The sequence below is a fragment of the Ptychodera flava genome, chromosome 3 (genome assembly GCF_041260155.1).
Source record: "Ptychodera flava strain L36383 chromosome 3, AS_Pfla_20210202, whole genome shotgun sequence".
NCBI lineage: Eukaryota > Metazoa > Hemichordata > Enteropneusta > Ptychoderidae > Ptychodera > Ptychodera flava.
In genome coordinates, this window is record NC_091930.1 from 6,756,337 (window position 1) to 6,783,014 (window position 26,678).

The window sequence follows — 26,678 nt, forward strand, 5'->3', positions numbered from 1 at the left end:
AAAAGCAGTGAGACGTAAGAGACCTGAATTAAATGCACAGAAGAAACATGTTCATTTTTGTTATTCGTATATTTTTTAACAAATAAGTGTCTTTAAGATCTTGTGTTTTACAGGAAAAGCATATGTGAATGACAGGAACTGTTAATCGTAATGATATACTGAGACCGACGGCAGGATTAGCTGTTGAAAAGGCGAACTATTCTGACGAAAGTATAAACAATCGATCAGTGGCTCAGGTAGAGTCACTGTATTCAATTATACTTTAATTGAATTCCGAAACTTTCCACGTAATTTCTATAGTTCCTTTACTGTTTTGCAGACTACAATAACTCTAAAAGAAGTGTCAAAAGGTTTTGTCGAATACTCAGTGCGGAAGATTGTCTGCTCATGCATGGTATTGAGCTGCTATGGTTATCATGATTTAGTCGAAAAACATTATCATACAATAATAGCATTGTACTCTGTATACAACGCGTTGCTGCAGGCTAATAATGTGATATACAATGCGTCGCTGTAGCTCAATACTTAATATTTCAGCTTTCTTGTTGGAAACTAAGTATGTAATGCGCTTGCGTTCAAGTCAATACAGTGACAAGATTAATAACTAGATTCTTACCATGCTGTATATAAATTTGGTGATCGGTGCTGGTAGTAATATCTCATTCCCTCGAAGAAGGTTACATGTTCACATTTAAATCCCAAATGTCTTTCTTCTACTTCTTCAGATTTTAAAACTGAATGTCTTACTTCTGATTCAGTGTCAATAAATGACATGAATGGAAAGATGGGCAAAATAGTGGCAACGAAAAACTGTCAATGAATCAAACATAATTTATTAAACCAATTAGTCACTGCCTACCTACTTGTCAAGTTGCACTTCTGTTTTATCAAGATTTAAGCATTTTTCGGAGGGGAAAATCTTACAGTGCATTTGGTCAAAATTAAAAGATTCGTTTTTTTCATCTTATTGACCACTTGAATTCATTCATTCATATAATTGACTAGGCTTGGTTTCGGGCAAAATAATGAAAGCATCATTTCGGCGAAAGTACTTACAGTCAACCACTGTGCCTTCGAATTTATCAACATGTTTCCCTTCCAGATCCTAAGAAGTTTGGTTTGGCAACAATCGTGTTCCATGAATTTCATGTGTTGCGCCGAATATGCGATGGACAAGCACGTCGTTTTCCCCCATGCATGCAGCGTACGCACCAAGACTAGCTCAGCTAGTTCTTTGTCAGACTCATAACATATATCCAGTACGTAAGTAGCCAGATTTTCAAATTCACTATGGGAAAAGGTAGGGAAAGCCATCAGCAAGTAAGAGCACATGATAAAAAAGCTGCTGTTCTATTAAAGTGCAGTGACGAATTAAATCTTTTTCAGTCTATAGCTTTTTTAAATTGTTGTCAGAAAACTTCGTTGATGTCGATATTGCCTTGTTAATATGTCAACTGAAAACATCTCCGTATCCACATAAACCGTAATATTTCATCAATGATGAAAGTTTTGTTAGTTACAAGAACCTTCTACATTTTAACTTTCCCTGGAAACAAGAGGATCTGAATTCCAAAGATTACTCACTCAGCATGTTTCAAAAGATCAAAGTGCAAGGTGAGTTCCTCTTTCCTCTTTGCATAACCCGATAAAACTCGAAGGATCCTGCCAGCAATCAAAGCTGCACCTGCGAAGACAAAACGTGACACGGGCATTTTAATGACTCTAACATCTCTGAATATGGATATTATTGTTACTTTTTATACATAAAATGAAGGCAATACATCCATAGCTGATGACAATGAGGACATGCTGCTAGTGGAAGGACATATCCCTCTCTAGGATACCCCTTGAGCAAGCATATCGTTTGAACCACTTATGAACAAAGTCCAATAATTATATAAAAACGCTATATAACATATTTCATTATCCCAAGTTGTCTATATATATATATATATATATATATATATATATATATATATATATATATATATATATATATATATATATATATATATATATATACATAAACAGACGTCATTTTTGCAAGATTCCTAAGCACTTTATTTTTAAATCCGAAAGTAGAAAGTTCTGCTGCCACTACAATTGCAAATTCTGTGTAAGATTAATTAGCTCGTTCATTGGTTGTCTAATTGATAGTTCAATAATTCAAACCTGTTCCGCACTTTTAAAATTGTAGTTTTACTTGGACGGTGTACTTGATTTTGGTAGCTCCACTCTCAACGGGTAATGGAGGGTTCCTTCGCACAGTAACGGCATAAATACTTATTACCAAACCAGCAGGAACATAGTTGTTTTTTCTCATTTTGCCGTGGACAGTTAACTATCGTACGTGTACATGTTATATGATAGATTTTAATATCAACGATAATCCTTGCTTTGTCTAAAATGTTGCAAATGACCGGATGAAATGGATCTTTTTCATAATGCTGAAGGTGGCAAACATCGATATCTCTGCGCTAAGACATTGTTTTTTGTTTAAATTAAGTCTCAAGTCCAATAATATACTTATATTCAAGTCAATGGAAATATTCACGTGATAATGCGAAAGGAAAGATCTTATATGAAAATCCAACTTTCGTTAATTGAGTTTCTTGACTGAAATCTAAAATATGTAGAATGCTAAAAAGAGTAGTACCAACCTATATTGCCAGTGAGAAGCCTTTTCCAGAACAAAATGGCCAGGGATCTTCTGTTTAACAAAACTGCCCACAAGAATAAATGTTTGTCGGGATCCGACACCTTTTCGCATTCTCGCGGTTTTTCTTGGTAGAGCTCAACATATTCATCTTCTGTCAGCTCTTTGAGCAAAGAAGAAACTCTCTCGAACAACTTCGCGTCCTTCTAAAATTAGATCAGAGAGTGCATAGTAAGGTCGTTAACTTCTCGAACATCAAGGAAACTCTTTCAAGACGTTTTGTTTATCATTATCTTGATAAAGCATAGGAAGCGTTCCACTGTACAACCTGCATTTACGATAAAATTTAGACATGATTGTTACTTGCCAGAAAGCTTTATCGTGTTTTATGTATATTTAACATATTGTCATGCAGTTTACTTATAAAGTCCCAATCCTAAATGGTAGAAATCCAACTAGATATGTATCCTGCCGTACGTTTATGTGTTGTAACGTTCTTTGTGAATAAACTGCATAATATACGCCACATTCATACTGCAGAAAACAAAACTTCCCGAAATGTCGTATGACTTTTAAAATAATAATTACTTTTAAAAGGATAACCACCACCAAGAAACGTTCATTTTTTCACAGTTAAAATAGAAAACAAAAAGGTTTTAGAGCTTTCAGGAGCATATTTTATAAATCGATATCTTAGTGTTCGATGCCCCATTTTGTATCATTCTTTCATTCGCATACTATTATCACTCACGCACGCAACAACACTTCACTTTCAAAAGCATTTCCCTGGCAAGAATGTTTGAAAGGTGAGACGGACCTGCATTATGATATGACAAGAAAAAATACAGCGCTAACAACACCCGACTACCTACCGGTTTGTCAACTCCAAACTTCTCTCTCAGGATGTGTCGAGTGCTAATTCTTACATCGGCATCGCCAACGTCTCCATATACAGGCTGCATCATGACATATAATGTAACCGTGATTATTATTTATATAATAAGCTTAAATGAGTGTTTATTATCATGATAGACATTTCATATGTCCCTCGGGATATGGTGCTTAGTTTTCACCGGATGTGATAATCGACAATTCCAAATAAACATAAAGGTACATTATTTTTCTACAAAGAGTTAAGCATAATGTTTGGATATTTTTGCTGCCAAATTGTCAAAAAATAAAAATTAAAAAATCTTTGTCAACACCCTAAAGAGAAAACAGCTGTTTTTGTTTTGTTTGGTTTGGTTTTAATTTCAAAGCGGATATGCACGTTTTAAAATCTTTTGACGACATATCTTATTAATATCTTGATCCTTACATGCCTCAAGACGAAAAATAAACATTTGAAAAATAGAGTGGATACCAAAGAGTATAAGGCATACAGCCTCTCGTAGGTCAAAAACCTGTCCATATCCACGATATAGGCAACGATCACCTCAGCAAGGTCTGCCTTGTTCTGTATTAACGCCGAAAGCAAGATGTGATTGAGTGAATCAATGTGTGTCTGAAACGTGAAAATAACCTCCGGTTACATACTTCAATTGTGACAGTCTCGTTGAAAGTATGAATAAAGGAAGGTTGCAAAATAATTGAGGTAGTATGCAACAACCACAGGCAGAGAATGGCTTACTTCAATCACAGATATTGAAACCGAGAGGGACATGCACCTGGAATCATTTAGCAGTTTCCTCTAAGCCCTTGCTTGAAAAGGCCCGGGATCGAGATTAACTATGATGTTAGGAAGATTATGAGGTGTTCATGTCTTTTGTTTTCCTTTGAAATTGCAATCATGATATGTTGTTTTATTTTTGGAATAAGTCCGAACTGGGCTTTAACCCAAACTGGGATGTTATCCTGACAAGATGATTGTCTCGTTTGAAGGTTTCTATCGCTTTAACAAGTGTAAGCTATAAAGATTTTGGAATAGATTTATAATAAAGTGATATTTTAGTTATGTTACAGCAAGACTGATATTTTATCGCAAGACATGTTCCCGTCGAATTGTTCTTTGAAGTGCACCCGTAGCACAGGGACGCATACAGGTGGGCGATAACGTAGAGATCACATTACAGACTGAAGTAGATAGAAAAAAACGGAAAGGGCAAACTGATCACGCAATATTGTCGAGTGGCTGCATTATAATAATTCCGGCATAACTCGTTCGAACATAATGTCTGTTGAAAAACAATCAAATTCATACCAATCCATGATCAGATAACACTAGGTCAGAATTCGTAATACAATAGTTGTAAACACAGACACATAACACAGTGCTCATACCTGCCAATAAGATACGTTGTCAACCGTTAAAATTTCTTCTTTGGCGATATCACACCTATTCAATTCAACTGCCAAATCCAATTGCGTTGAAACAGGGAATGCTTGAAGTAGAAGAATACGAATTGTTCGTGCGTAAAAACATTTTTCAGATCGTTGTTGAAAAGCAACTGAGGTTTCAAAGACATTGACAATTACAATTACAAACATTCAACAAGAAAAATGTTATTTCTCTTTTTATTAATTAACTTACCTTGCAGTACACCACGCAAGATGGCTCGGTCAATATCCTTCAACTCGGCATCGTCCATATTAAATACCGTTATCTGAAAAGAATTTGAAAAAAAGGCATATTTGTCAATCTAATCAACCATAAGTACCTAAGAAATTGCTGGAACAGGTATCATCAGGATTATTTGATGTAAATGAGATAACGACTAGGAAAAGGGATTCTGTATTTAAGCAAATATTGTTTTAACAACTCTGAAATCCAGTCGTGTGGATATTTGAAAGCGAATTTTTACATGACCAATTCATTTTCAACAAATCTGAAAATGAAAAATTGTTTGTAAATTTCTGAATACTAACTGAAAGAAAGTAAGCATATAAACCGTCAGAGAAAACAACCGAACAAACAACCAAATTAAATAATAATTAAAATAAAAAATTAATAAAAAAGATGGAAATAAACACTAAAGTTAACCAACGCTAACTGTTCAGATATAATTCGCCTAAAATGAAAATTAAAGGAACAATTAATACAAACAAATATAGAATAAAATAAAACTGAAATTCAAGTATGGCATAGAGCTGTCATTTGCCTAGATCAGCCAATGCATACGAGTATGCAATATGGTTTTTCTGTAATTAGATCACCTTTTCTGTAATGACAATCATCTTCAAATACATTCATGCGTATGTATGAATTGGCCTTTGCCAGTGTATCATTGAAAGCAACAACTATAATATCGAATCGATGTTGATTGTATTTGTTGTATCACGTGAACAGCGTACCAGTTTTCTTGACCTGTCACCACAGATTTCTTTCAACCAGGATTTACAATCCTCCACTGACTTGCTTTCGGTATTGCCTAGCATAAGATGTATGTCGCCGTTTAACTCCTTAACAGCATCGCTAAAGAACATGAAGCAGAACAAAATATTTTATCAGATACCTTAGGTCGATCACGGAAAACTGATGGATGTTAGGATAGTTGATACTGTATCCCTGGTCACATTATTATCTCAAAACTGGAGTACATTCTATCTACAAAAGAGCTAAAGTAATCTAAAAGTCTGATGCAGAAGGCTAGAATTGAGCAACGGAAATCTAAGGTTTGCTATAGAGTTTATAATCACTACATCATAATTATGTGAAGTCAACTAATCTGAAATCTGAAGACACAATCGGATTGGAAACCAGCCATGGTATATAGGTTTAAATGAGTCACTATTTGATATACTTACTCGAAGGCCACTTCCTCCGTTAGACGTAAAGATTCGGCGATGATATCGGCAGCCTTACCGCTTCCATGAACTATAACTACTGGTATACATTTTCTAGCTTGACCCTCTACACCATCGCCAGTGTTGTTTTGGCTAACATAATTGTATACAGTTTCCAAGGTTCCACATCCACCTTCTACAACCACCAATACAACAGGTATGGCAATGTTTTCCTCCTGTTGGCTCTTGGTACCTGCAAGACAAATACCGTTACTTTGGACCACTAGATTGATTTACTTTATATATGAAATCCATTTCAGGCATTATCATATTCGCTTATGATTAAAATATTGATTTATTGCTGAAACCAGGTTAAGTATGTTGATTTTAAATCTTATTTTCACGACAGACAATAGTCAATATTTAATATAACTTAATAATGCGATGACAACTCCCGCTAAACGAATGACAATGAAAACAATTGGCTGCAAGTGTTACATTAAATTCTGGCATCGGGGAAAATTGGAAACCTTTATGTTGTTCGATTTTTGTAAACTCTAGGCGGTTTCGTGAGACTGAAGTAAGAACCGTAAACAAAAGATATTCAGATGATCATGTTAACTACAACAGCACTTAACCGTCGGTCATCGCAGAGAGCTTTTAGTATAAAATATCAAGGCACCCTAGACTTTTCCTGAGCTTTTTTTTTTCTGCAGTACAATCATAATCTTCCTTACAATATAGATAGGCGTTCGCATCAGCTCTACCGATATATACATACGTTTAACGATCTCTCCATTTTTCTTCCCATCGTCTATTGCCACGTATCGTTCGAGCCTAGCCCGCAACTCAAGCTCCTTTCCATATGTCTTCTCGCCAGAGTCAACAAGTATGAAGTGTGTGGTTACAGTCGAGTGCTCTTAGTTTGAATCCGTCGCTATCTTCCCATTTCAGGTCACGCTCAGCGTATTTTGCTGGCCAGCATCCTTTCTTTGACTTTGCATCGTTGTGAGGAAAGTTAATTCATTAGGTCGATAAGCACACACACTTTGCGTTGCTTGCTTTCCCTAGAGCACTTTTAATGACTGCATGCTTTAAATTTGTTACTCAAGTACAAACTATTGTCTTATTGAAGAACTTCCTGTAACATCTGTAACATAAATGCAAGCTATGACACCAGAACATAAATGAGCCATACCTAATTCTTTCCTTTCCGGAATCAAATATGAACTCCATGGAGAGGGAGTCCTCGGAAAGACCAAAATTCTTGACATCAATGTTTTAAAACTACGACACCATAGATTGTTATATTTCAGTAAAGACATCTGACTTCAATATTTTGGGATTTTTTAATGATCGGTTCACTGTTTTTTAAGAACATGAGCGTACTTTTTGCACTTCTTTGAGTTATGCTTAAGTTGTAAGTAGGCCTATTAGTGTTAGCGTTGCAGATGCAATACATGTCAATATCCAATGTTTGTGTATTCATAATGTCAATTGAATAGTAGTCGGGACAAATATTAGGGTTCAGAACAAAACATTTACATTAAGTTAGAACGCCCCGCGGAAATAGCTGGTCGGAATTTCAAATTTCTACAATTTTTGTGAGCTACCTCTCAAGGAGCTCATTTTGAAGCTCTTGGAGAAAGAAAACCTTTCACCGTCTCAGTTCCCAAAGGAGTCAATCCTTTCATCGTCTCAGTTCTTAAAGGAGTCAATACAGGAACGGAGTCAATACAGGAATGGCGGCCATTTTTCATTCTAAATATCGCAAGATAATTTGGTAGTTTGTTTCGCTAGTTCCAAACGTTGCATGGTGATCCCCGATTTTCAATGTTGATTTAGTAAGATAACGATCGAAAGGTTCATCCAGGGAAGTGTGCGCAAGATTTTAAGCCTTTCATTTACGAGGCGTGTTCTACATTAGACGCAAACTATGTTGACAAGAAGAACAGCTACGCACACGTATTTCATTAACAGAATAGAGCAGAATTTAAAACAGAACACATACAAAACAAAGATATAAAACAGTACATTAAAGGCATAGGTATTTGAGATTTTTGTTATTTAGGTCTCGCTTAAGGTTACAATCGGTCGGAAATTTTGATAATTTACTTACTGACGTGTTTGTCAGAACTTTTTTATTGTCGATGACATTCCATGTAGCGATGCCCAGGGCGACTACTTCATTCTCTGTTGTGCGTTCACTTTCTTTCTTAATCGCTTTGCCGACTTTTTTCATTACTCCAACCGAAGTTCCACCAGTTACGATCCAGGCATCTGATAAGTAGAATATCAGCGAGGGTAACAAAAATTATTATTATGATACGTAAAAATGTCTATACTCAACGGCTGTGACAAAGTTTCTTTCGGTTTTCTCATTGTACACATTGTAACGCATCACTGAATGAACATTGAAACTTGCGTAGGTGGTAAATAGGACAATGGTAAAATCTGTGTTATTCTAAGGAATAATTGTAAGGATAAATCAATTTCACTGGCTGTCGAAGGCTCATAAGCATGTTTCAAAGATTAAGTTTAAGCAGATGCATTATCTCTCATGTAAACTATCCATTTTGTCTATCCTTAACAGGACACAACTTTAACATAACCACTGATTCAAACCTGTGCTAATAGCAGCTTTGAACAATCCTTGATTGAAAAGTATCTTCAATCGGTCATCCTCGAAGTCAAAGTTTGTTGTGCCACCAGTAACAGAAATGATCATTTTCGGTTTAGGAATCTCCCACTTGTCAATCATGAGCTTCCATAGTGTTTCAACAGACGTGTCTTCAGCCACACGAATGTACTGAAATAAAACAGTACTGGAAAATAGTAAAATAGTACTGAAGTATAATCTGTCGTGCACATCAAGTAATATCTGTAGTCACAGTAAATTACAGACGCCATGATAAGAATTTGAAATGGCCTTTTATTAACGGGTTTGGTTAATTCTTGTTCTCATTCCTTAGTTGACTACTTTGAGGATGACATCGCCTCGTTTTTTAAAATTTTAAACGCTTTCACAACTGTCTCATCAACAAAACCAAACAGTCTGTTTGCCTTCTCAGATTCAACAAAAAGGCATGACCATAATGCAAGTTAGATTTTAATATGTGTCACAATAACGAAAAAAACCTCGATTCTTGGACGATGTCAGAAGTTTGGATCGGACAATTCTGTCTGTTGCATCAAAGCCAATTTAACGAGGAAATGATTGAATCTCAACACCATCAGACTTTTTGAAGTGTTCAGCATAGCATGCATACAACAGGCCATAGATGACGGCATTCCTAGAATTCGACATCCATTTGAACGTCAATGTACATAGTGCATGGCGGAATGACACAATTCATATCAGTAAATGGAAAATATTAATACCTTGACTCGGGGCACAAAACCTACTCTCTCAGCATCTGATTGGAGCTGAGTTACGGTCCTTCGCATATCTTGATGGTCATAGTGGCACCAATCTCGAAAAATTACAATATATCAAAAGATGTCGAGGTGGCACCATGCTCGTTTATGCATGATTGGGATTTATTGATCGGCACTAGGCTACTGTATTGACTTAAGAGAAGACACTGTTGGATGCAGGAGTAAGATGGATTCGAAAAATTTATATTTTTATTCCTTCAGATTATAATAGCAATGTTTTGATAAGTGTCGAAAAGTATCCGATTTCTCGTTGAATAAAGAGATCAACAATGAAGACATTTGGCAGACGTTTACAATAGACGGAAAATGCCATCGGCAAAGAACTTTAAGTTTCATGGAAAAACAATTTAGGCAAAGAACTTTAAGTCTTACTAAGTCATTAGGGGCTAAAATAGGGGATATTTCAAAGAGAATTTGCAATGACAAAATTATATTCCTTCTTTAGGACGCCTTTATGATTGACGATCATCAGTACTTTTTAACTTATTGCGACAATCTCTAATTTACAACTCCTATTAACACAAATACTCTATCACAAATTATATGTTGACTTCACATTTGTAATCCACTCTTTTTACACAATGGTACAACCTACCGGCTTTCTTGTGGTAGTTAACTGTCCAAATCCGACAAAGTCAATCTCTCCGAACGAGTCTACATCTTCTTTTCCGTCGCCTTGTTCGTTTCGTTGTTTAATATTGTTGTCCTTGATGAATCTCCAAATTATGTCTTTTTGCTGTTTTATCAAAAAGAACAAAAAAAAAACAAGAATTTGCGAATCCAGAGATATGTAAGGTATATATACATATATTTTTATTTAACCAAAACTGTTAATTCAGGGTTTAATCTAAATTGATACTTCTTTTATTCGTAGAATCCTAAAGACTGAGTATAGTACAGATAAAGTTAAAATATTTTGACCCCCTTCCCAATCAGAAGATCAAAGGAGAGATGCAAAAACACAGCGAAAAACACTGTAATGAATTTAAGGCAGTTCGAGCCTCGAAAGTGTCGGATTTAAACTTTTGTTCAAACTCTCCTCACGTGATCATTCAAACCTTTCTATTCAAAGGTCAGAGTCAAAAAGAGTCGGCCGCAAATTCTGTTTATACGGAAAATACCAGATATCAACTGATACCCAGAAATTTGAAATGATATTATACCCACCTTGTCCTTTTGATTCGATATAGTATCCATGTCGATGGCTGCAACCGTTTCGTAACGAATGTTTTTGTTGTCGTTTTCCATGTCTGGTTCTTGCTGGTGCACGTAATCTCAGGCCATAATCATGTGTATTTGAGAATTTTGCAATCTCATATATTCAACTCTGAAATGTGATTGTTTAATTAAGTTGCATGGTGTTGCTCTACTTCGAGGTTCTCCTTGTCTGTGTGACGAATTTATCACCACTAATGCCTTGGGCACAGGAAAGACAAGCAGGCATGACTAGGAGCTGGGGTTCTCACCTTTGTTTGTACTCTTTCCGCCAAATATTTGCATAAATTCTCATTGGAATTTTTACACATTTAGACCATATATGGTTTTTTTTGAAAGAAAGACGAAATTTCAGATACTACATGATAATGCAAATGACACACATTGGTTTCGAAACGAAAAACATGCTCCAACACCATCGTTATTGCGATATCATTACCAACTATTGACAAATTGAGAAAATGTAATACGAGTGTTTTGTTTTTGTAGTTTGATTGAACAAGATTCGAACTAATTTTTGGATAATTGGATTGTTACATATTTCAAATTAATCAAAAGTGTCAGGTTCGCTTTAGCTGAATGTTGCCATATTACAACGTATTCAACAAACCAAGTGTAATGCTTAAAAAGACAAAAGAGAAAAAAGAAAAGCTGATAAACTCACATTGTTAGATTAAACCGACATTACTTCACTATGTAATTATCCTATATTAAAATCAATCGGCGTGTTGTTTGAGAGATCGTCGCACTACAACATTGCAATCAAGCCCCGTGTCGTGCCTTTCGGACAGATTGCTTAACGTCAAATCATCTATCATAATTATTGTATAATGTATATCATATATTATATTCATATGGAGCAGAGTTCCTACAATCCCTCTACAAAGCAGGGTCCAAAAAACTTACGAGGCGATTTTACAGCACGCAAAGATATTTTGATGATCTCAATATTATAGACAATCAGGATATATCACATTATTCACATCATATTTACCTAGATGCATTGGAAATAAAAGAAACAACCGAGGGTAAAATCTCAGATTCCTATCTCGATCTGTTCCAACAAGTAGGTACTAATGGAATACACACTAAGCTGAATGACAAAAGGGACGATTTCGATTTTCAAATTGTAAATTATCCCCACTTGTCAAGTGATATTCGCTCTGCACCAGCTTATGGTGTGTATGTCTCTCATATTCTCAGATATTGTAGACAGTGTGATTCCTATGCCGATTTTCTTGCTAGCATTTTGAATTCTGTGCCTGATATAAATAATTTTGTTAAGGGATTTTGAGGACTTATATATGTGAACAATTGTGGTTACGAACTCCTCCAAGTGCGTTGTTGGAGGACTCAGTGACTGATAGAGAAATTAAAATCTTCAATGGAAAAGGTAATATTTTACACATTACCATAGGCTCGCTATCGTAAATATACACAAATTGTACCTAAACGGCATTATTACACGCCACATGTTAATTCCGTGTTGCTATCTGCCAAAATGTGGTACGTGACGGAAAAATAGATACGTCCATCCCAAAAGAATCACACACGAGCTCGCAGGTAGTAAACTTCATTTTGACTGTGCGCGCTGGAACTTTAGATCAACACAGTGATATAATAACAATGAACTCCATTACCAACAGGTATACAACTCGATTTTGACAAATTAACTCCGTATGGGCATACACTATCCCTTTTGCCAAGTTTATATCTTGTCAAGAGATAAAAATCTGGTAGTCAACAGTCTCAGGCGTGGTTTATACTGTAAAGCCCTCCCTGGGGAGATTTCATCTCGAAGTGTCCCTAACGTGGCCAAGGCGTGTGAAGGTCATTAGAGAGGTTCGGCTACACGTTCTACGTGAACGGGAACGCGTAGATTCCACGTTGGCGTACACATTCGCGTGCAAAAGTCCGTTTGGTTACGCGTTACGCCAGCCGTTCTTGTGGCACGCGCAAGAAATGATTCGGCCCGGCTTGGGTCCGCGTAGTCTGTTTCCGCATCACAGGGATAGCTCAATGGTTTGCCCGTATGCCGCGAATCGACTAAGGAATTGCACATAAAAATAACGAAAATACATGAATATCTTTGAGGATGTCACTATCATATATCCAACTAACAACTGCATGAATGATTCACAGTTTTTACCATGTTTTGATACCTAAAGATGAGAATAAATTTACACGTTTACAAATTACGTGAAAACAGCTGTCTCCACGTAAATACGCGACGCCGGCTCCGTGTACGTGAAGAACGTACGCACAAGTCGATGACATCATCGCAGAAATTCGTGACGTTACGCGTTCACGTTCACGTAAAACGTGTAGCCGAACCTCTCTATTGACTGAGATCATACGAGAAGCATATAAGCGATAATGTGATAGTTTGATTAATTATTGGTTAAGGATTAAGTGAGAACAATCGAGAAGGGGATATCCCATGGTGTGATCTCATTTAATTTAAGAACCTATCAAAGACTGGCGGGAAAACTACCACGTGATAACTTTTGTATTTATGATGTATTTAACTTTGTAGAGAGCTTAGACTAGATACACTTGAGATCAGACCTTGGACGGTAACGTTACGGTCGCCATCTTGCAATAAAGTACAAGGTTGTACTACAATCTACATCTTGGTGTGTCAGTTTCAATTACTGAAAGCAATACGAACCAAAGCGGTACCTCAACTCGTAATTCCCCTAACTACGAGCGCGACAATACTTCGATTATACCGAGAGGCCACAACAATAGGTCTGTTGTTACATGCTTTTCGGTATATCTTGCAAAGAAAAAAATAAATATTTAGATTATATCAAGTGTATCAGCATTTTAAAGCGTATCCATAATTCAAAAGAGAAGTCACAGTCCCTACCTGTCGACGAATTGATGATGTTTTTTATCGTTACCGCTGAGAGATGAGTGTACTCCGTAACAGAATATCGCCCACAGATGATGAGCTTCAACTACTGCATAACTAAGCTGAAGCTTTAAACCAGTCAATATTACGCTACTTATAAACCTACCTTGGTAAAAACCGGGTCCAGTGAATAGGAATAGGTTGTAACGCGATGGCTGAGGAAGAACGAGCCAAAAATCACACAAAGAACGTCTAGCTTCAATGAGAATGCGTTGTTGTGTGGGCGCCAACACGGCTTTTATCGCTTGCACCCAATGTGCTTTATTAGCCGACTTAAACATAATAGTAAAATAACAACATTCGAATTGGTTTAAGCGGAGAAAGAGATATTTATTGACATCATTGTAATTGTAAAACAGTAATTTATGAGTCTCCTATTTGTGAAGCTTCTTTTATTCGCGTGACCACAATTTATATTTTATACAATATTATTTTCTGTATGTGCGAACAACTAAATTTCGTCTTGCAAAATAAAAAAAATTAACTTGTATTCAAAAGTTGTATTACAGCTTTATTGAATTATATGACGTCACTCCCAAGCACTGGCTCACGTGATTAGTACAAGCGCAGTCTTTCATACTACTTAGATGGGTAATGCTCAAATTCGATGGGACAAGGGACGATAAAAACACGTTGCCTAAGCCGGAACGATACAGAAATAAGAGACTGTTCAATGTAAAGATGCAGAGAAAAAACTTCTTTGTCACCAAACTTTGTTTATTCTAGCAAAGATCCTGCCGCAGATACAACCTTGGCAGAAAAAAGAAAAAGCCTTATCGAAAGTGTTTTATCAGTAAGCCCAATTATGCAGTTTTATAACGACTGGCCGATACTTTAAATTACAAGTGGTGCACTTTATACTTCATAGTACCACCCAAACATTTAAACAGATTATAACTGACAATCAAAATTCAATTCAAAAGAAGGCAATAAGATTTTTCCTTTTTGAGCCAACATAATTTAGTTGTGTCATTCCTAATTTGTCTGCATCAACTTTGACGTGGTCGTTACAACAAAATGTTGTACTGTAAACATAGTTGTGTTAACCCGCGATTTGTCAGGGAGAGAGTACTAGGTCATATGGAGAGCACGAAATCTGACTTACAGCGTGTCTGCAAGGTTCTATCTGACAAACGATATGACACGATCAGTAGGTAATAGTCATTAGCTGGGAAAATATCATAAAAAGATTGAGGATTTTGATCAGTTTGAAATACTATAGCAAATGCAAAGACACCTCGACAGATTTCCATCAATCTAGTATGTGAATCTTATGCAGTTGAGGATTCAAGGACAAACATGAAACAGATGTTCAAATTCCCCGTTCCTTCCTCTTGCCTTTTGTGTTTTTTGTTGTTGTTTTTTTTTTTCAATGCACAGGGGCTGACCTAAGTATGTCATTAGTAGTTACGGGCCTATTTCAATACTACCAGCTTTATCAATGATAATCGAGAGACACGTATATAATAGTTTATAATAGGGAATAGCGATGTGTTTCTGGTAACGCGCGGTCCCTTGGGGTAGTAAACGGGCGCTATAGCCCTCATATTCAGGTGATAGGTATTTAATATTGTCACCTTATATGAAGTTTCATTATCAGATTGTTAACTTTTGATTGACTGCAAGACCAGATGAAACGACAGTACACAGTGTGTCGTAAATCAGTGAATTTAAATACTCTCGCTTATGTTGACTATAGCACGACAAAACTGAATTCGGCCTAAGCTTTAGGACAAGCTAATTATGGGCAGTTTTGAGTCGTCAATCTTAATTTGTTACGGTCGACTCAAGGAAGGTTTGTCTCGACCGAGTCGTGTTAAAGCAGAGTTGGTCTCTACATACTCTTATATCCTCGTATACAAGGAATATGATTAAGACACTATCATGTCTTAACTTTGCAATGACAACAGTTTTTATCATATTTTCGGATCATCATCATCATCATCCAATTATTCTATGTCAATCATTATTCAAAGATCTCAAAACTATTTTCTGCTAACCGCGGACGAAAACGACTGATGTCGCATGAGGTGCAATTATCAACTACGACTATCAGCAGGATTTGAAGCAACATTGTCTGTGGAAAACTTGCTTCAAGTGCAGAAGTAGCGTACCACCTTATTCCCGCACACAATATGAGGGCCAAGTCAAGCACAACAATCAATACAATTGATCTGTTCAAGGTACATCTGCATTAATCAAAGTTTAGATTTAAAAAAGTTTTGATGGTGAACATCCACATTTTCCTGTCTTGACTTGAAAGTACATATGGTATCATAAAATACTGAGCTCTGTTGGTAGACTGTTATTAACATTACAATACTGAAGGGCAGCTGGTGTTTACCCTTCTTTTCAGTGTACTGAACAAGCAGCCCTCACCTTACGTTATCAAAGTGTTGTCGCATAGCGATTTGAGTATTATACCGAATCCTAAACCTGCAGTAGCAGGTGTTCGATTAAATTTGCATGGCCCAGGGTTAGAGAGATAGCACATTAAACTGTCAAACACCAAAGGTTATTTTTAATGATTATCTGATTGTAAACTACCTCATTACCTTGTATAGAAAACTGATCTGATTATTTTTGACTGATCATACACTTTTTTATACCATGTAATGTTATACACTTGCGTCTGTAACCTATGGAGTTTCGTCGTACAGTAAGTGCGGTATTAGGGGACGCGCAGTCCAATAACTCCGACACGAGATACAATGACTTATGTATTATTAAACGCTATTTGACCTTTGACCTCAAAACAACTTGACGTCAACGAGAAGAAAAAGGAGAGATGATTTTGAATTTAAAAAAATATACCTGTAAACATTCAGTACTTCACAAAGTTAATAATCGTCAATCCAAAACCTGTAAATTTGAGTGAAATTACGCTGCTGGCCTACAATTTCTACCACGTGCACTGCGCTGCGCGGGTTCAAATTTCGTTTATGCGCGCTCAGCGGACGCGCTGAACGCCTTCCTAGTCAGCTTGCGATCGCTCAGTGCAGTGCGCGATGGGCATCCCAAAAACGCTTTCATTTTTTGCTATTATCTTGTAAAGTTGGACTTAAAAGGAGTATAATAATAAAGTTATTGTCGGTATTGTCCGAGACGCGTAGCGTCGAGGACTACACATTCGCTGCACGATAAACTCCGACTTAAAACCCGGTATTTTGTGAATAACCTTATAATATCATACGAGTATATTAAAGGCGCAAAAAATGAGATCTGATTGATCAAGACTTAATAACAAAGTTATATAGCATGGTTTTTGACCAGACACGAGTCAGCAGCTTGCAAAAAGTTCATTTGACGTTCCACGCAAGCACTTAAATTAATAATAATGTAAAATAAATATAAAATTCACTGGCAACGGATATTCAACTCCATTCGTATTATACATCCGCTATCGATGGTGCCTATATGTCGTCAACCAGTAAAAATCTCATGGTAAACCGCCCAAAGATGTATTTGATTACTTCGATTAACCCAAAAAACATGACAATAGGTCTGTTGTTACATGTATCTTACTCAAAGTAAATATTTATTGAGATAAAAAGTTGTCTATCTTATTTATCAGCATTTTTAAAGTATATGCAATTATTCAAAGGGGAAGTCACAATCCCGCCCTTTCGACGAATCGATACCTTCCGAACGTTTATCGTTGCCGGTGAGGGATGAATGTACTCCGAAAACAGACTATCGTCAACAGTTGAGCTTCAACTCCCGCATAACCAAGTTGAAGCTTTAAACCATACGCTATTACGCTACTTATAGACCTACCTTCATACAAACCCGGTCCAGTGAATTGGAATAGCGACGACTAATGAAGAATGAGCCAAAATTCACGCACGAGACGTCGGACTTGAGAGGCAATGCGTTGTCGTGTGGGTGATAACGCGTCTTTTTATCGCCTCCACTGAATGTGTTTTATTAGCCGACTTAAACATAATAGTAAAATAACATTCGAATTGGTTTAAGCGGATACACAGGTATTTATTTACATCATGTGATTGTAAAACAATTTATGAGTGTCCTAGTAATAAAGCTTCTTTTATATATATTGGAAAATACAAATATAAATACTGAACAGTTTCTGTTTCTTATTTCTGTATCATTCCGGCTTGGGCAACGTCTTTTTATCCCCCTCCTCCCATTAAAGATCAAGGATTTTATATCAATGAAAAAGGTAACATTTTTACACATTAACACAGGCTGGCTGTCGAAATGTGCACAAATCGTACATAAACGATATTAATGCGTCACGCGATTGGAAAACATATACATCTAGTACCCACAGAATGGACAAAAGTGATGTCAGACGGTAAATTTGAAAGGCTATTTCCTTAGAGAAATAGTTTTTGTCCAAATTTGGAAAAGTGTCTGGTCCCTTGTGTCACATGCAGCTTTGAAAAAACAGAGGGTAATGAGCAAGATTCTCCATGCCAACGGCGTAGCAACTTAAACAGTTCATCGGATAAAATTCAAGTGCAACCAAGGGTGTTGCAAGGTATGCTAAGAATGATTTTGTACGAAATAGGTACAACTGTTATCGCTGTGGCGAAAATCGTCATGTAAACTTGTCACGTGGACTGTTCTGGCGCATAATATCAAAGCACATTAAAACCCTCGGCTTACGGCCTTGGGGAAGAGCGATGTGTTTCTGGTAACGCAAGGCCCCCAGGGTAATAAACGGACGCTATAGCCCTCATGGACAAGTGTAACGCTGTATAATATTTTCATCTTGTATAAAGTTTCATGATCAGATTGTCAACTTTTCGACTGTAAATCAACAACTTGACATACACTCGCTTATATTGAATTATGGCAAGACAAAACCCAATAGAGGTTAAGCTTAGGAGAAGTTAATTATGGAAATTTTTGAACTAGTAGTGTCAGGCTTATTTGTTACGGTCGACCCAGGAAAGGTTCGTCTCGACCGAGTCGCTTTTAAATCGAGTTGGTTTCTGCAAAGCCTCGTTGGCCGAGCTAATGGTAAGCTAGCTGAAGGGATTTTTTAACTGAGTGGCAATTCTTTCACGCCGGTCACTGTGTGCATAATAATAACCACAGGTGAAATGTTAAACGCCTCACTTTTAACAAGAATTCCCTTGTTTCAAAATTCTCATACGTGAAATAAACTTGTGAAGACGTCATAGTCAAAACCGCTGAAAATAAAAATTAATCCAATACTTGTGTATATTGAACACGACTAGGTCACCGTGACGATCACGTGTTAGCGTTTTCATACCTAGGGTTTTTATCATATTTTAGTACACCCCCTAGTCCGTCATCTAGATTTTGTACTATTCGTTGCATCGTCATATTATTCTCTTCGATCATCATTAAAAGATCTCAATAATATTTTCTGCTAGCCACGGACGAAAATGACAGATGTAGCATTAGCTGCAATTATTAATTACGACCTTAAAAACAGTAGGATTTGCCGTAATTCTGTCCGTTAAAAACTTGCTTCTAGTGTACAACTCGCGTACCATCTTTTTCCCGCAAATAATATGTGTGCCGAGCCAAGCACACCAATCAATATAAATCTTCTGTTCAGGGTACACCTGTATTAATTAAATTTCAGATAACAAAGTTTTTGATGGTGAGCATCCATATTTTACTGTCTTGATTTTAAAGTGCGTTTAATTTAATAGTATCATAAAATCCTAAGCGCTGTAGGTAGACTGTTATAAACATTACAATAGCGAACGGCAGCTGGTGTTTACCCTTCCAGTCGGTGTATTGAACAAGTAGTTCTCACCTCAAGTTATCACCCGGCAAAGTGTTTTCGCGTAGCTATCTAAGGATTAAACCAGATACTGAAGCTGCAGTTTAAATTGGCGAGGTCCAGGCTTAGAGAGATGGCTCATTACTCTATCAAATATCAAATTGTAATTTTCATTATTATCTCACTGTAATTTACCTTTTACGTTGTGGTGAAAATTATCTTATTATTTTAAACTAGTCATAAATTTGCGCTTATACCATGTAATGTGACACGAGTTTATTCTTGGTAAAAAATATGTGATCCGATTGATCGACATGTGTTAGATTGAAAGCAATACTATATTCGCGTTATAGAACAGTTGGACCAGAAACGAGCCTGCAGCTAGGAAAATTATTTTTGACGTTGCACACAAGAACTTCAAATTAACATTGTGATATAATATCAATAAACTTCACTATCATAGGGTATACAACTCGATCTTGACAAATTACTTCAGTTTAATACCGAGCATGCATTATCGCTAGTGCCCATATGTCATGAACAAGTAAAAGTGTTACGGTATACCGTTTCAGGGTGTGGATTACTAGCCACGGACGAAAATGACAGATGTAGCATTAGCTGCAATTATTAATTACGACCTTAAAAACAGTAGGATTTGCCGTAATTCTGTCCGTTAAAAACTTGCTTCTAGTGTACAACTCGCGTACCATCTTTTTCCCGCAAATAATATGTGTGCCGAGCCAAGCACACCAATCAATATAAATCTTCTGTTCAGGGTACACCTGTATTAATCAAATTTCAGATAACAAAGTTTTTGATGGTGAGCATCCATATTTTAAAGTATTTAAAGTACATTTAATTATATATTTAAAGTACATTTAATTTAATAGTATCATAAAATCCTAAGCGCTGTAGGTAGACTGTTATAAACATTACAATAGCGAACGGCAGCTGGTGTTTACCCTTCCAGTCGGAGTGTTGAACAAGTAGTTCTCACCTCAAGTTATCACCCGGCAAAGTGTTGTCGCGTAACTATCTAAGAATTAAACCGGATACTGAAGCTGCAGTTTAAATTGGCAAGGCCAGGGCTTAGAGAGATGGCTCGTTACTCTATCAAATATCAAATTGTAATTTTCATTATTATCTCACTATAATTTACCTTTTACGTTGTTGTGAAAATTAATCTTATTATTTTAAAATAGTCATAAATTTGCGCTTATACCATGTAATGTGACACGAGTTTATTATTGCTAAAAATATGTGATCCGATTGATCGACATGTGTTAGATTGAAAGCAATACTATATTCGCGTTATAGAACAGTTGGACCAGAAACGAGCCTGCAGCTAGGAAAATTATTTTTGACGTTGCACACAAGAACTTCAAATTAACATTGTGATATAATATCAATAAACTTCACTATCATAGGGTATACAACTCGATCTTGACAAATTACTTCAGTTTAATACCGAGCATGCATTATCGCTAGTGCCCATATGTCATGAACAAGTAAAAGTGTTACGGTAAACCGTTTCAGGGTGTGGATTATTACTTGGGTTATATTGTGAAACCAAAGCAATAGGTCCGTTGTTTCATGTTGTTTGGCATATCTTACTCAAAGCAAATGAATATTTAGATTAAAAGCTGTCCACCTTATACATCAGCATTTTGAAGCATATGCAATTACTCTAATTATAAGGTGAAGTCACGGTCCCACCCTGTCAACTATTTGATATTGCTATCTTTCGCTCTGTCGTTAAGAGATGTATTTACTGAGGATATTTGAGATTGCTGATGCGACGTTTCCTTGCGGAGTCAGCATTTTGTAGTAACCGACGCATTTTGTAATAACGTTCGTTTCTTTCTTATCTCTATCAGATTTGGTACCGATTTCAATCACTCTGATGAAGTTTGGTGCTATATCTAAGATATATTGTGCGATAGCATCTTTGTGTTGTTCGTTTCTGCGCAGGTAATATTGACGTGAAAACGGAACCGAGTGCAGTGAGAATACAGTGATGAAACATTACTCGTACTATAGTCATGGTGTTGGCAAACAAATGATCAGAGCCGGATGTAACTTTATCATAAATATTTTTGACAGTTAGTTGGTCAATAAGAGTTTTACATGTTGGGTCGGGTAGAGGTACATTTATGTTTGACTTTTTCTACAATAATTGTCGTTCATTTTATTTTGATAATTATAACTACACATTAATGGAGAATATAGCATTCATGTTAAGACGTTGCACTACACACTTTAACATTCATTTAAGCTCCAACAACCCCGTGCCCGCGAGTATGTTCGCTCTAATTAAAATGTCTGTCTGTCTGTCTGTCTGTCTGTCTGTCTGTGTATGTATGTATGTATGTATGTATGTATGTATGTATGTATGTATGTATGTATGTATGTATGTATGTATGTATGTATGTATGTATGTATTATGTATGTATGTATGTATGTATGCATGTATGTATGTATGTATGTATGTATGTATGTATGTATGTATGTATGTATGTATGTATGTATCACCAGCAGTGCTAGGTATAAGGGGGTCAGAGTTTAAGAATCCCAGTAGTCTACACACAATGTAATTGTTAGTAAAAATTATTGCCCACAACGATTCGACCTCCAACACTGTTACGAACAGCTCAGAATAAGTGACCACGTACATCTACCAAATCAGTGTCACCCGTACCCAGGGTTGTTCAGTCACATATTAAGTCGGTTTTAATTTTTGTGAAACCAAATATGAGACAGCTGGCACTACATGTCCTTTGGCTGAAGCACTTTTCAACCCTGTACTGCGGCATTTTGTAATACGACGCATTTTGTAACAACTTACGCAAAATGTAATAAGGGTATCAGCATTTTGTAATAAAATGGTCTACGCATTTTGTAATAAGGGTATCAGCATTTTGTAATAAAATATTGTTTACGCGATTTGTAATAAGGGTATCAGCGTTTTGTAATAAAACGCGTTTTGTAACATAAGTTAACGCATTTTGTAATAATTATAAACATCCGCTGATATTGTATGTGTTTCAAAATGCTTTGTGGTTTCTGAATACGTAAAAATGTAATAGCATATAATGATGTCGATATTATATCTCACTACCGAGGCTAGGTTATCATAATAACGCCATATAAAGGGGGTCTGAGTTGATAGTCAAAATGCAATTGAAGACAGAATGAGATTTATTGTATGCGATTTATAATCGAGAAAACAAACCGAGAAAGTTTTAGTAGGTTTTACATACAGTACTGTACATTGAAAAGACAATATACTGCAGACCGTTCTGCATTTTTTCTCTTCAATGTTACTGTTGGTGGATGGAAAGAGAAAGGCTTGGAGATGATCATGCAGAGCTCAGAATATGATAAAAGACAGCGACATCATCAACATTGACAGTGTTGTGTTCTAAGACCTAATTTTATTATACTAATGATGTACATGCCACAAAACCCACCTTATCAAGAAATGGTTCCCTTGTGACATTTGAGGGTTTTGGTCTGATTTTTTGGGCGTTGCTACATTATTTTTACTTTTTTTACTAAAGATAAACAATAAATATTGTTTTTTTGGTTACAATAAAATTGTGTATTCTTATGTTTTTGCATGTATATCGGATGAAGTTTGCAAACCTCGAATAATCAAATTCTGAATTTTGCAAAATGATTGTAATGTTAGTGTACACTGTGATTTGAACGAAGCTTTTATTGAGTTCATAAAATTATGTTACAAACATTTTCCTGGAACCATCAGTTGTAGACAACAGAATCTAATATACATTTAGACATAATTGAGAAATAGGAAGTGATAAATTCTTTAGAATGTCGTCAGAAAGAGAAGCAATATGTGAAAATCATTGTAAATTTAGAATACTGGTGGCCATTCTGAATATTTAATGAGGTCATGTGACCAGTATTTGCATATTTTGGGGCAATTGTAATACTACAATTCAAAACATATCTTGTAATTGTGGACAAAGTTTGATAAATTCAATAGTCAGAAGATATAAAATAGGATACCTTGACCTGTCTGACCCCTATTCAAGGGCGCTGTGTGTAATTCTTGACTTATGAGTGAAGACAAGAAAATCTGTGTAAGGTTTATCAAATCTGTGTAAAGTTTATCATAATGTATAAAGTTTACATCAAAGTCCATGGTAATGGGACTAAAAAATGTGATTTAGCATTGGGATATGATAAAATATCGATTATCTTTTACTGGAAAACTGGAAAACATGTAAAGATAATGATAAATTTATATTGTTTGCGGCCATTTTGAATACCTAATTAGGTCACATGACCAGTATTAACATATTTTGGGACAAGTGTGTCATTTTCATTCAAAATATACATACTTACTGTGGAAAATATTTCATAATATTAGGTGCTGGATGTTATGTTACATTATGCTTTGACAGATTTAACACTTATACAGAGCCTTTGTTTACATTATACTTAGCAGGTCAAAATGATACAAAATATCAGTGCTTTTTTTCAAAATTTTGTCACAATTTCATTTCAGTCCATGCTGACGTGATAGAAAACAGGTTTGGTGATGAAAAATTATGAATTAATGAGGAATTCCCATGAAAATAAAGAAATATGTTAAAAAGTACAATATTTTATATATTGGCGGCCATTTTGAATACTTAATGAGGTCACGTGACCATAATTTGCATATTTTTGGGACAAAGTGTTTTATGGTGATTCTAAAGATATAATGGTATGGGGGACAGTCTTTGCTAATTTAAGAAGTCAGACGTCATGCAACATGGTACTTCCAAATGTCAACTCCAGCCCAGGGCCTTGGGGTGCAAAGGGTTAAAGTGGAAAATAAATGTACGAAAGGTTGCAGTATTCTAAGCAACTTCTATACGTATGATATGTGTTTCTCTAAAGTTGATTGTCGATAATTTACGGTAATAAGATAGGAGGGGCACGTTAATATGTCAATACTGACAGCTGATATTTATCAAAATATACTGATAAACACTGACGTGAAGCAGTCAATTAAAATACTGAATGATAATTTATTTTAATCATCCCATAGACAAGGACAAAATAAAGCTCTATCGACAGACCAGCCACTTTTCCTTGTATGTAAAAGGTGACAATTCATATCTACTGAGCCATGGTTTTGTTTTCTCAGATCTATTTCTTTCCTGTTGTGTTCCTCCTTTAAATCTACGCTATCGCCCATTGGTAAAATTTGTGTAGCCAACGAGCTAGGATAAGCTGCCCTGCAATACCATTATTAAGCTACATTTTATTCGCTATCCTACTGGTTATACCTGCCAAATATCTGCCATTATCATTAAATAACAGCCATAGAAAGATAGATGGACAGACAGACAGACAGACAGACAGACAGACAGACAGACAGACAGACAGATAGATAGATACTTAGATAAATAGATAGACTCAGGCACTCTTTCCTCCCTTCTTCCCTTCCCCCTCCCTACCAACATAGATGCAGGCATACATAGATACATACATAGATACATAGATAAATACATACATACATACATACATACATACATACATACATACATACATACATACATACATACATACATACATACTCAACAGGTCAGATATACTTCCGCTTTAGTAGCTAAACAAGTCAAATCACTAAAACATCAGATTATTCTGACTATTTTAGTTTCGTTTAGTTTAGTTTTAGTTTTGTTTACGTTAGATTACTTCAGTATAGTTAAGGTTATTACGAAAATAACGCAAAGAATGTATAAAGACACATACATGTAGTCATTAGCGCGCGTTAGCGCGTCGGGCGATGCAATGCACTAATGTCTGGGTGCTTACGTATACTTTGCGGTATTTTCGTAATAATTATTATCATACATCTCCTTTTTTATCAAGAATATATGCACCCGTCGTTTCCGATGCATTATTCCATATACTTTAGGGGCATATTCTGCATCGCCCTCTTAACTGCGAGCGGGTTAAGGATGTACGATCGGAAAAATATAAGCGTACTGCGCCGATTTCCGCGCAGAAATGTATCCATAGTAACCACGCGCGCATAGTGACGTTCCGAACGTTTTTGCGTTGTACAAAATGTCGTCTGCAGGTAAAGGAAAATCGCGCCGAGAAAATGTTCAGCGTGCCCTCAAAACACGCTGGAAGGTACGAGAATTCAGCAAAGAGATAAAAAAAATGCAACATGACCGTAGCCTGTGCAGCGTAAGTCAGAAGTGTGACGTCTGAAACGCTATTACAAGAGCAGGTCGTGGTTAGTGTCACTAGTAGACCTACCGGAGAATGGAAGAATGGCCGTCGCATTGTCGATTTGAGTGAACTAGCCGAAAATCTTGACACTTGTGTCAGTTGCGGGCTTGCCTTTACGATTGTCATCGTGTATTGGAGAAACGCCAAGTTCACGGCCTCGGCTCCTGGCTCCACGTAGTGTGTGACAACTTTATAGCCTACTTTGCCTGCAGGCTGCAGGGAAGTCAACCTAATCCCCACCGATAAGCGTCACGGCAATAAATATTACGCGATTTTTTGTATGCTGTATTAATATATAGACTCTAAAAGTAGAAGAACCTAAAAGTCTTTGCTTCGTTCTGTCATTTTCCTCTCACTTAAGTTTATAGCACACGGACTGTGTTTATAGGTAGGCTTGAATCATGACGATGCCTGGACAAGGCCACTGCAGGTAGCCACTGCAGGTCAGCTGCATTTGAAGAGCGCCCTCGCGCAACGAACCCGGGAGAGCATGGTTTATCGCCAGAACCTGTAAATCCTAGTTAGATTTTGCAAAATTGTGAAAAATCGAGCTCGCGGGACCTACTAAACAAAATGTGGTTTTGAAAAATTCACAAAAGAGCTATTATTTAGCAAAGTTTGAGAAAATTGACATTAGTAGAAACTATCAATAATTAATAAATTACCCTCTCCCATTCCTAAAATTTTGGGCATATTTGTTGCAATTTTGGTTAAAAAATAAATATCGTGACTTTTTAGCT

At 36.4% G+C, this 26,678-nt stretch overlaps 2 protein-coding genes across 3 annotated transcripts; both read right to left on the bottom strand.

Moving 5' to 3' along the window:
• Positions 1 to 1,580: 1,580 nt before the first annotated feature.
• On the bottom strand, positions 1,581 to 7,027 carry LOC139130307 (transient receptor potential cation channel subfamily M member-like 2). Its single transcript, XM_070696063.1, has 9 exons — positions 7,018 to 7,027; positions 6,401 to 6,632; positions 5,948 to 6,068; positions 5,187 to 5,259; positions 4,937 to 5,037; positions 4,020 to 4,160; positions 3,529 to 3,612; positions 2,661 to 2,862; positions 1,581 to 1,684 (listed from the first exon to the last, which is right to left on the bottom strand). The coding sequence occupies exons 1-9, from the start codon at positions 7,025 to 7,027 to the stop codon at positions 1,581 to 1,583; spliced, it is 1,068 nt and encodes a 355-aa protein (XP_070552164.1).
• Positions 6,407 to 11,127, bottom strand: LOC139124768 (transient receptor potential cation channel subfamily M member-like 2). 2 transcript variants are annotated; one of them, XR_011550031.1, is made up of 6 exons: positions 10,985 to 11,127; positions 10,413 to 10,553; positions 9,005 to 9,188; positions 8,499 to 8,659; positions 7,161 to 7,375; positions 6,407 to 6,632 (listed from the first exon to the last, which is right to left on the bottom strand). XR_011550031.1 is itself a non-coding variant. In XM_070690885.1 (5 exons), the coding sequence occupies exons 1-5, from the start codon at positions 11,063 to 11,065 to the stop codon at positions 7,262 to 7,264; spliced, it is 681 nt and encodes a 226-aa protein (XP_070546986.1). In that variant the 5' UTR covers positions 11,066 to 11,127; the 3' UTR covers positions 6,663 to 7,261. The 2 variants fall into 2 exon arrangements, 1 of the variants encoding a protein (XP_070546986.1); XM_070690885.1 differs by lacking the exon at positions 6,407 to 6,632 and having other exon boundaries at positions 6,663 to 7,375.
• Positions 11,128 to 26,678: the final 15,551 nt, after the last annotated feature.

Bases quoted from the DNA above. Each gene is read 5' to 3' on its own strand.
- LOC139130307 (XM_070696063.1), bottom strand. The intron at 5,260-5,947 runs GTACGCTGTTCA...AATTCTTTTCAG, and splicing joins GTGACAGGTCAAGAAAACTG to ATAACGGTATTTAATATGGA. The intron at 1,685-2,660 runs GTTGGTACTACT...TTGTCTTCGCAG, and splicing joins GCTTCTCACTGGCAATATAG to GTGCAGCTTTGATTGCTGGC.
- LOC139124768 (XM_070690885.1), bottom strand. From the start codon at position 11,065: ATGGAAAACGACAACAAAAACATTCGTTACGAAACGGTTGCAGCCATC. The intron at 8,660-9,004 runs GTTTGAATCAGT...TCTACTTATCAG, and splicing joins CAAAGCTGCTATTAGCACAG to ATGCCTGGATCGTAACTGGT. The intron at 7,376-8,498 runs GTAAGTAAATTA...AACGATGCAAAG, and splicing joins AAGTTCTGACAAACACGTCA to TCAAAGAAAGGATGCTGGCC.